The sequence below is a fragment of the Gigantopelta aegis genome, chromosome 5 (assembly GCF_016097555.1).
Source record: "Gigantopelta aegis isolate Gae_Host chromosome 5, Gae_host_genome, whole genome shotgun sequence".
NCBI lineage: Eukaryota > Metazoa > Mollusca > Gastropoda > Neomphalida > Peltospiridae > Gigantopelta > Gigantopelta aegis.
In genome coordinates this window covers 27946021-27957948 of record NC_054703.1, presented here as the reverse complement: position 1 = coordinate 27957948, position 11928 = coordinate 27946021, and the positions used below count along the sequence as shown (strand labels likewise).

Genomic DNA, 11928 nt, shown 5'->3' with positions numbered 1-11928 from the left:
ATATTGAATATAGAACATTTGATGATTTTGACATAGTCTTCGAGAGGAAATCCGCAACATCTTTCCATTAGTAGCAAGGGGTCTTTTATATACACCGATTCACAGACAGGATAGCACATACCACGACCTTTTATTTATCACTCCAATGAGGTCGTGTCCCTAGACAGAACGCTCAGCGTTCTGCCAGTTCCATAAAATTCATTTAACCTTTTGTTAATCATAATATACACAGGTTGTATTAACAAAATACAACTAACATTTGTTAATCATAATATACACAGGTTGTATTGACAAAATACAACTAACATTTGTTAAACATAATATACACAGTTTGTGTTAACAAAATACAACTAACTTTTGTTAATCACAATATACAAACGTTGTATTAACAAAATACAACTAACTTGTGTTGATCATAATATACAAACGTTGTATTAACAAAATAAAACTAACTTTTGTTAATCACAATATACAAACGTTGTATTAACAAAATATAGCTAACTTTTGTTAATTATAATATACAAAGGTGGTATTAACAAAATACAACTAACTTTTGTTAATCATAATATACGAAGGTGGTATTAACAAAATACAACTAACTTTTGTTAATCATAATATACGAAGGTGGTATTAACAAAATATAGCTAACTTTTGTTAATTATAATATACAAAGGTGGTATTAACAAAATACAACTAACTTTTGTTAATTATAATATACAAAGGTTGTATGTAATGGAAGGAAATGGTTTATTTAACGACGCATTCAACACATTGTATTTACGATTATATGGCGTCGGACATATGGTTAAAGGAAATGTTTTATTTATCGACGCACTCAACACATTTTATTTACGGTTATAAGGCGTCGGACATATGGTTAAGGACCATACATATATTGAGAGAGGACACCCGTGTCGCCACTTCATGGGCCACTCTTTTCGATTAGCAGCAATGGATCTTTTATATGCACCATCCCACAGACAGGATAGCACATACCACGGCCTTTGATATACCAGCCGTGGTGCACTGGCTGGAACGAGAAATAGCCCAATGGTCCCACCGACGGGGATCGATCATCAAGCGAGCGCTTTACCATTGGGCTATTGTATGAAATGAATACTGCATGGAACGAATACAATTTGACATCCAATAGCCGATGATTAATTAATGGATGTGCTCCAGTGGTGTCGTTAGGCAAAACAAACTTTGTAATGAATACACAACAACATAGCATTTGGTTTTATGTTTTCACATGTTGTGTCTTGCACTCGTGCATGACGCCCATTGTTTGTCAAAGGTGTACGAGCTCCCATTTTTGTGGGGGGGGGGGGGGGGGGGGGGGGCAGTAGGCTGTCTTTTGCACGAATTAAACGAAAATGACCAAGTATGGTTAACAACAGTGTTTCAAATTCGCAGTATTGCCAAACAGCTATATTGGGTTGCAAAAGAATCATTACGCATTATTACATGAATAATAAAAACAAAAATTATGGTAGAATGATGGAAATACTATTGGGAAGAATATGAGGATTTGCTTTCAACACTAGTGGGGGGGGGGGGGGGGGGGCAACTGACCCTCTGCCCCCTGTCTCGTACACTTATTCCAGTGGTATAATAATAAAAAAAGTTTCTGGTACAATGATAGAAATACTATTGGCAAGAATATGAGGATTTGCTTTCAACACTAGTGGGGGGGGGGGGGGGGGGGCAACTGACCCTCTGTTCCCTGTCTTGTACACTTATTCCAGTGGTATAATAATACTTTTTTCTGATAGAATGATAGAAATACTATTGGCAAGAATATGAGGATTTGCTTTCAACACTAGTGTGTGTGTGTGTGTGTGTGGGGGGGGGGGGGCAACTGACCCTCTGCCCCCTGTCTCGTACACTTATTCCAGTGGTATAATAATAAAAAAGTTTCTGGTACAATGATAGAAATACTATTGGCAAGAATATGAGGATTTGCTTCAGCACTAGTGGGGGAGGGGGTGGGGGCAACTGACCCTCTGCTCCCTGTCTCGTACACTTATTCCAGTGGCATATTTTTTTCTTTTTTCTGGTAGAATGATGGAAATACTATTGGCAAGAATATGAAATTTGCTTCAGCACTAGTGGGGGAGGGGGTGGGGGCAACTGACCCTCTGCCCCCTGTCCCTTACACTTATTCCAGTGGTACAATAATAATTTTTTTCTGGTAGAATGATGGAAATACTACTGGCACGAATATGAGGATTTGCTTCAGCACTAGTGGGGAAGGGGGTGGGGGCAACTGACCATCCATCCCCTGTCTCGTACACTTATTCCAGTGGTATAATATTCTTGCGCACTGTAAATTCGAGGAATAAGCAACATGGAAAAAATGGATTTGTTTAACGACACCACTAGAGCACATTCATCTATTAATCATCGGCTACATTGCTCTATATAGTCTTGGAGAGGAAGCTCGATACATTTTTTCCATTAGTAGCAATGTATTTTATATGCACGATCCCATAGACAGGAAAGCGCATATCAAGGCTTTTGGTGCACTAGCTGGAGCTAGAAATAGTCCAATGTGCCCATCGACGGGGAACATGGAAAACGATTGGTATATGTGGTCATTTTTATTTTTGACGTCCAGATCTGCTGCTCCAAACGAATTTTTTTTTTTCAATGTATTTTGCGATGGAGCATGACCCAAACTCCCTAAAAAAATGCATTCTCCATAGTCTAGATCCCCACCCTTGTACAATTTCCAGCACATTCGCCTGACATTACGCTTCAACAGTCAGTAGCATGTTTAGGCCCACTATTAGTGCCAGATACGAGTGTTCTCTGAGCTAGACAGTCTACAGGTATCTGTGAGCCTGTCGCATGATTTTGTAGCGCCAGTCTCTCTTCAAACTCTCAGACACTTCACACTTAATTATTATCTATGCATAGGTGTTCCTCAAGTTCTTCACCATTCACCCGTGATGTGTACATTGCAAGTGATAACTAATTTTTAAAAGGCGGCACAAATTTCGCCTTACGGTGACTGGCACAGCCAAGTCAGGCTGGTCGGAGCGAAGTTTGGGTTCACTTTGCCCGGTCGCGTATATATATATATATATATATATATATATATATATATATATATATATATATATATATATATATATATATATATATAATCAAGTAAAATGTAAAATGTCGTCTTCAAACATTGATGCACTAGATATACGGACACTAATATTCTAAACTATAACATGTATTTAATATGTAACATCCTACAATGGCTGCAGACTCAGGTCAGTTTAAAAAAAAAGAAGAAGACAAAAAGAAAGTCTTGAGTTGTTAAACAGATCAACAAAGATCCACTCCATAGTAATTCCACGATGACGTCATCGTTCTTGAATCCTCAAACGTCGGAGCTGAAATAAGCTGACACTGCTGACTGTTCTGGTTGTAGTTGAACGCCAAACAATCGCTGTTCTGGCATCTGCTCGCGCAAATCGTGACGTCAGAAGCACCGGATATGACGAACCTACGCCTTAGCACGGACAAGAAACAAGACATTATACAAGCACACAACTAACCTACGCCTTAGCACGGACAAGAAACAAGACATTATACAGCACAAACTCAACTAACCTACGCCTTAGCACGGACAAGAAACAAAGACATTATACAAGCACACAACTAACTTACGCCTTAGCACGGACAAGAAACAAGAAACAAGACATTACGCCTTAGCACGGACAAGAAACAAGACATTATACAAGCACACAACTAACCTACGCCTTAGCACGGACAAGAAACAAGACATTATACAAACACACAACTAACCTACGCCTTAGCACGGACAAGAAACAAGACATTATACAAGCACACAACTAACCTACGCCTTAGCACGGACAAGAAACAAGACATTATACAAGCACACAACTAACTTACGCCTTAGCACGGACAAGTAACAAGACATTATACAATAACACAACCTCCCTACGCCTTAGCACGGACAAGAAACAAGACATTATACAAGCACACAACTAACCTACGCCTTAGCACGGACAAGAAACAAGACATTATACAAGCACACAACTAACCTACGCCTTAGCACGGACAAGAAACAAGACATTATACAAGACTAATTATAGCACGGACAAGAAACAAGACATTATACAACACAACTAACCTACGCCTTAGCACGGACAAGAAACAAGACATTATACAAGCACACAACTAACCTACGCCTTAGCACGGACAAGAAACAAGACATTATACAAGCACACAACTAACCTACGCCTTAGCACGGACAAGAAACAAGACATTATACAAGCACACAACTAACTACGCCTTAGCACGGACAAGAAACAAGACATTATATACAAGCACACAACATTATACAAGCACACAAAACTTACGCCTTAGCACGGACAAGAAACAAGACATTATACAAGCACACAACTAACCTACGCCTTAGCACGGACAAGAAACAAGACATTATACAAGCACACAACTAACCTACGCCTTAGCACGGACAAGAAACAAGACATTATACAAGCACACAACTAACCTACGCCTTAGCACGGACAAGAAACAAGACATTATACAAGCACACAACTAACCTACGCCTTAGCACGGACAAGAAACAAGACATTATACAAGCACACAACTAACCTACGCCTTAGCACGGACAAGAAACAAGACATTATACAAGCACACAACTAATACGCCTTAGCACGGACAAGAAACAAGACATTATACAAGCACACAACTAACCTACGCCTTAGCACGGACAAGAAACAAGACATTATACAAGCACACAACTAACCTACGCCTTAGCACGGACAAGAAACAAGACATTATACAAGCACACAACTAACCTACGCCTTAGCACGGACAAGAAACAAGACATTATACAAGCACACAACTAACCTACGCCTTAGCACGGACAAGAAACAAGACATTATACAAGCACACAACTAACCTACGCCTTAGCACGGACAAGAAACAAGACATTATACGCTAACTACGCCTAGCACGGACAAGAAACAAGACAACTAACCTACGCCTTAGCACGGACAAGAAACAAGACATTATACAACACACAACTAACCTACGCCTTAGCACGGACAAGAAACAAGACATTATACAAGCACACAACTAACCTACGCCTTAGCACGGACAAGAAACAAGACATTATACAAGCACACAACTAACCTACGCCTTAGCACGGACAAGAAACAAGACATTATACAAGCACACAACTAACCTACGCCTTAGCACGGACAAGAAACAAGACATTATACAAACACACAACTAACCTACGCCTTAGCACGGACAAGAAACAAGACATTATACAAGCAGACAACTTACGCCTTAGCACGGACAAGAAACAAGACATTATACAAGCACACAACTAACCTACGCCTTAGCACGGACAAGAAACAAGACATTATACAAGCACACAACTAACTTACGCCTTAGCACGGACAAGAAACAAGACATTATACAACCTACGCCTTAGCACACAACTAACCTACGCCTTAGCACGGACAAGAAACAAGACATTATACAAGCACACAACTAACCTACGCCTTAGCACGGACAAGAAACAAGACATTATACAAGCACACAACTAACTTACGCCTTAGCACGGACAAGAAACAAGACATTATACAAGACACGCCTTAGCACGGACACAAGACATTATACAAACACACAACTAACCTACGCCTTAGCACGGACAAGAAACAAGACATTATACAAGCACACAACTAACCTACGCCTTAGCACGGACAAGAAACAAGACATTATACAAGCACACAACTAACCTACGCCTTAGCACGGACAAGAAACAAGACATTATACAAGCACACAACTAACTACGCCTTAGCACGGACAAGAAACAAGACATTATACAAGCACACAACTAACTTACGCCTTAGCACGGACAAGACATTATACAAGACAATACGCCTTAGCAACAAGACATACATTATACACAACTACTACGCCTTAGCACGGACAAGAAACAAGACATTATACACAACTAACCTACGCCTTAGCACGGACAAGAAACAAGACATTATACAAGCACACAACTAACCTACGCCTTAGCACGGACAAGAAACAAGACATTATACAAGCACACAACTAACCTACGCCTTAGCACGGACAAGAAACAAGACATTATACAAGCACACAACTAACTTACGCCTTAGCACGGACAAGAAACAAGACATTATACAAGCACACAACTAACCTACGCCTTAGCACGGACAAGAAACAAGACATTATACAAGAAACAAGACACACAACTAACCTACGCCTTAGCACGGACAAGAAACAAGACATTATACAAGCACACAACTAACCTACGCCTTAGCACGGACAAGAAACAAGACACATTATACTACGCCTTAGCACGGACAACTAACCTACGCCTTAGCACGGACAAGAAACAAGACATTATACAATAACACAACTAACCTACGCCTTAGCACGGACAAGAAACAAGACATTATACAAGCACACAACTAACCTACGCCTTAGCACGGACAAGAAACAAGACATTATACAAGCACACAACTAACCTACGCCTTAGCACGGACAAGAAACAAGACATTATACAAGCACACAACTAACTTACGCCTTAGCACGGACAAGAAACAAGACATTATACAAGCACACAACTAACCTACGCCTTAGCACGGACAAGAAACAAGACATTATACAAAGCACACAACTAACCTACGCCTTAGCACGGACAAGAAACAGACATTATACAAGCACACAACACCTACGCCTTAGCACGGACAAGAAACAAGACATTATACAAGCACGCAACTAACCTACGCCTTAGCACGGACAAGAAACAAGACATTATACAAGCACACAACTAACCTACGCCTTAGCACGGACAAGAAACAAGACATTATACAATAGCGCAACTAACTTACGCCTTAGCACGGACAAGAAACAAGACATTATACAAGCACACAACTAACCTACGCCTTAGCACGGACAAGAAACAAGACATTATACAAGACATTATACAACACAACTAACCTACGCCTTAGCACGGACAAGAAACAAGACATTATACAACACACAACTAACTTACGCCTTAGCACGGACAAGAAACAAGACATTATACAAAACACACAACTAACCTACGCCTTAGCACGGACAAGAAACAAGACATTATACAAACAAAACCGCAGCAATAAAACAGCCAGCCAAAGCACGAACAAAACACACATAAACCAACAACAACCAACAAACCAATCACCCTACCTTAGCAGGCTGACCAGCCACAGTAACCCCACGCCCAATAGACCAGCCACCCACCCAAACCCAATAAACCGCCAATTAACCACACGCACAATAAACCAGCACAGCCAACAACCCAACAACCCATCCAAACCAATCAACCAACCAGCCACCCACCCAACCGCCCAATAGACCAGCAACAAACCACACAATCCGCCACCCACGCCAACAATAAACCAGCCAACTAACCAAACACACAATAAAACCGCCAACAAACCACAGCAAGAAACAACCCATCCACCCAACAAAACAATCACCCTACCAGCCACCCATCCGCCCAATAGACCACAACCGCATACAAAATAAACCCAGCCAGCCAACAACCCATCCATCCAGCAAACCAATCACCCAACCAGCCACCCACACAACCACAATAAACAAGCCAACCAACCACACGCACAATAAACCAGCCAGCCAAACAACCCATCAACCCAACACCGATCAACCAACCAAACCATCCGCCCAGTAACAACCACAACCGCACAATAAAGCAGCCAACTAACCACACGCACAAGAAACCAGCCAACAAACCATCCACCCAACAAACCAATCAACCAACCAGCCAACTAACCCACACGCACAATAAACCAGCCATCCAACCACAACGCACAATAAACCAGCCAACTAACCAAACGCACAATAAACCAGCCAACTAACCACACGCACAATAAACCAGCCAACCAACCACACGCACAAGAAACCCACCAACAACACGCACAATAAACCAGCCAACTAACCACACGCACAATAAACCAGCCAACTAACCACACGCACGATAAACCAGCCAACTAACCACACGCACAATAAACCAGCCAACTAACCACACGCACAATAAACCAGCCAACTAACCACACGCACAATAAACCAGCCAACTAACCACACGCCCAATAAAGCAGCCAACTAACCACACGCACAATAAAGCAGCCAACTAACCATCCAGCACAATCAACCAGCCAACCACCCACCCGCCAACTAACCACAACGCAATAACCACCAGCCAACCACCACGCCCAATAAGCCAACTAACCACACGCCCAATAAACAGCCAACCCAACCCAAAACCCACCCATCCGACCAATCAACCACCCACCCACCCATTCGCCCAATAAACCAGCCAACTAACCACACGCACAATAAAGCAGCCAACTAACCACACGCACAATAAAGCAGCCAACTAACCACACGCCCAATAAAGCAGCCACCCACCCATCCGACCAATCAACCAACCACCCACCCATTCGCCCAATAAACCAGCCAACTGACCACACGCACAATAAACCAGCCAACTAACCACACGCACAATAAACCAGCCAACTAACCACACGCGCAATAAAGCAGCCAACTAACCACACGCCCAATAAAGCAGCCACCCACCCATCCGACCAATCAACCAACCACCCACCCATTCGCCCAATAAACCAGCCAACTAACCACACGCACAATAAAGCAGCCAACTAACCACACGCACAATAAAGCAGCCAACTAACCACACGCCCAATAAAGCAGCCACCCACCCATCCGACCAATCAACCAACCACCCACCCATTCGCCCAATAAACCAGCCAACTGACCACACGCACAATAAACCAGCCAACTAACCACACGCACAATAAACCAGCCAACTAACCACACGCACAATAAAGCAGCCAACTAACCACACGCCCATTAAAGCAGCCACCCACCCATCCGACCAATCAACCAACCACCCACCCATTCGCCCAATAAACCAGCCAACTAACCACACGCACAATAATCCAGCCAACTAACTATACGCACAATAAACCAGCCAACTAACCACACGCCCGATAAACCAGACAACTAATCACACGCACGATAAACCCAGCCAACTAACGACACGCACATTAAACCAGCCAACTAACCACCCGCACAATAAACCAACCAATTAACCACACGCACAATAAACCAGCCAACTAACTATACGCACAATAAACCAGCCAACTAACCACACGCCCGATAAACCAGACAACTAATCACACGCACAATAAACCAGCCAACTAACCACACGCACAATAAACCAGCCAACTAACCACACGCACAATAAACCAGCCAACAAACCACACGCCCGATAAACCAGACAACTAACCACACGCACAATAAACCAGCCAACTAACCACACGCACAATAAACCAGCCAACTAACCACACGCACAATAAACCAGCCAACTAACCACACGCACAATAAAGCAGCCAACTAACCACACGCACAATAAACCAGCCACCCACCCATCCGACCAATCAACCAACCACCCACCCATTCGCCCAATAAACCAGCCAACTAACCACACGCACAATAAACCAGCCAACTAACCACACGCACAATAAACCAGCCAACTAACCACACGCACAATAAACCAGCCAACTAACTACCCGCAAAATAAACCAAGCAATTAACCACACGTACAATAAAACAGCCAACTAACCACACGCACAATGAACCAGCCAACTAACCACACGCACAATAAGCCAGCCAACTAACCACACGCACAATAAACCATCCGCCCAACAAACCAATCACCCTACCAGCCATCCACCCATCCGCCCTATAGACCAGCCACCACACCCGTCCGCCCAATAGACCAGCCACCCATCTGTCCAATAGACCAGCCAGCCACCCACTCACCCGCCCAATAGACCAGCGACACACCCATCCGCCCAAAAGACCAGTCACCCACACATCCGATCAATAGACCAGTCACCCACACATCCGATCAATAGACCAGCCACCCACACATCCGATCAATAGGCCATCCACCCACACATCCGCCCAAAAAAACCAACGAATCACCCATCCAATAAAGCAGTCACTGAGCCACCAACCCACCGTCCCAATCAACGAACCAACCACCCATCCGTCTACCCAACAAATCTACCAACGAGACACCCAACCACCTAACCAATAATCCAACCAACCAACCACCCGTGCAGCAAAGCACCCACCCGCCCATTCGCCAACCACCCACCTACCCGCCCAAGAGAACAATCAACCAACCTACCAACCAAAAGCCACCCGCCCAAGCAACTAATCAACAATAACCCACCCACTCAACAAACCAACCAACCACCCGCCGAACAAATCAGCCAAGCAACCAATCAACCAACCACCTACCCACCCACTCACCCACCCACTCACCCACCCAACCAATTGCCCAACAATGGAAACCTACCAACCATCTAACCAAAAATACCAACTAACCTATTTCCTTTGTGGTAAAGACTTGAACTTCACAGAGTATCAGTGTGTCATACTCGTTCGCCATTCTCCACTTCTTAATACGGACTAATCGACCATTCACGGGCGAGCGACATTTAAACTGTACAGTCTCACCACGACCCAGTGTTTCGGTGCGGTTGTAACACTGAACTGGTGTGGCGCGTGCACAGCCTATTGGGTTCTCCGTAAACCGTCTGTGTAGACGCTGCCCTGCAACACAAATTCATATTTCAAAGAGAGCGGAGAGAGAGAGGAGAGAGAGAGAGAGAAGAGAGGACACAGATACAGAGAGACATACAGTGAGAGGGAGAGAGAGAGAGAGAGAGAGAGAGAGAGAGAGAGAGAGAGAGAGAGAGAGAGAGAGAGAGAGAGAGAGAGAGAGAGAGAGAGAGAGACAGAGACACAGATACAGAGAGACATACAGTGAGAGGGAGAGAGAGAGAGAGAGAGAGAGAGAGAGAGAGAGAGAGAGAGAGAGAGAGAGAGAGAGACAGACACACACGCACACATACACACACACAACACACACACACACACATACAGACACACAGACATACATACCGAGAGAGATACTCAAAAACAATGATAAAATAATGCTGCTTACAGTATGGGCCTCCCATGCTCGTGATGATGACGTCATGGATCGGGAAGAATCCAAGCAGATCCACCATCCACCAGGGTTCCAGGTCGTAATAAGCCGATACTGCAGAAAAGTCAGAGTTCCAGTCGGTGCCGTTGTTGCCATCCACGGCAAATGATGGGATGGTATTAGCGTTGGCCACTTTACTCATGGTGGCAGGTTTTTGAAAAGCAACATTTGAAGACTTTCCTGATACAATGCAGTGAAAATTAACTAATATTTAAAAGATACCCCAGCACACAAAAAAGAACAACAAAAAAGGTATAGGATTATTTGTACTTATAGTTTATGGAGTTACAGTTATGAAGGAAGGAAGGAAATGTTGTATTTAACAACGCACTCAACACATTTTATGTACGGTTATATGGAAAGGAAGGACATGTTTTATTTATTTATCCCCCTACCCCCCCTACCCCCCCTACCCCCCCCCCCCCCTACCCCGGATCCGTATATGTTAATGTTGTTATTGTTGGTTTTGTTCCTCCCATATTTATCAAATAGTATGCGTAACTTATTTATCAGATTCTAAACCTGGACACTAAAACGGTTAAACGTGACGGCTATTACTAGTATATATGACGGGCGAAGCCATTTTGTACCATCCCAGTGAATACGCCCTCTGGCGAGCTGGTGGTTACGTAATACCTAACGTGTCACGTCAGGAATTAGTCTTCGAAATGAAGAAACAAAACATACCTGATTTTGGCGGATGCATCGCAATGTTCTGTAATAAAATCCAGCCCAGTAACACAGCAACG

At 43.5% G+C, this 11928-nt stretch overlaps 1 protein-coding gene across 1 annotated transcript; it reads right to left on the bottom strand.

Annotated features, from left to right (window-relative positions):
* Positions 1-3324: 3324 nt before the first annotated feature.
* On the bottom strand, positions 3325-11321 carry LOC121373050. The gene is made up of 2 exons (XM_041499492.1): positions 11092-11321; positions 3325-3511 (listed from the first exon to the last, which is right to left on the bottom strand). The coding sequence occupies exons 1-2, from the start codon at positions 11319-11321 to the stop codon at positions 3325-3327; spliced, it is 417 nt and encodes a 138-aa protein (XP_041355426.1).
* Positions 11322-11928: the final 607 nt, after the last annotated feature.

Bases quoted from the DNA above. Each gene is read 5' to 3' on its own strand.
- LOC121373050 (XM_041499492.1), bottom strand. From the start codon at position 11,321: ATGAGTAAAGTGGCCAACGCTAATACCATCCCATCATTTGCCGTGGAT. The intron at 3,512-11,091 runs GTATGTATGTCT...GTCCGTGCTAAG, and splicing joins GTTTTTGAGTATCTCTCTCG to GCGTAGGTTCGTCATATCCG.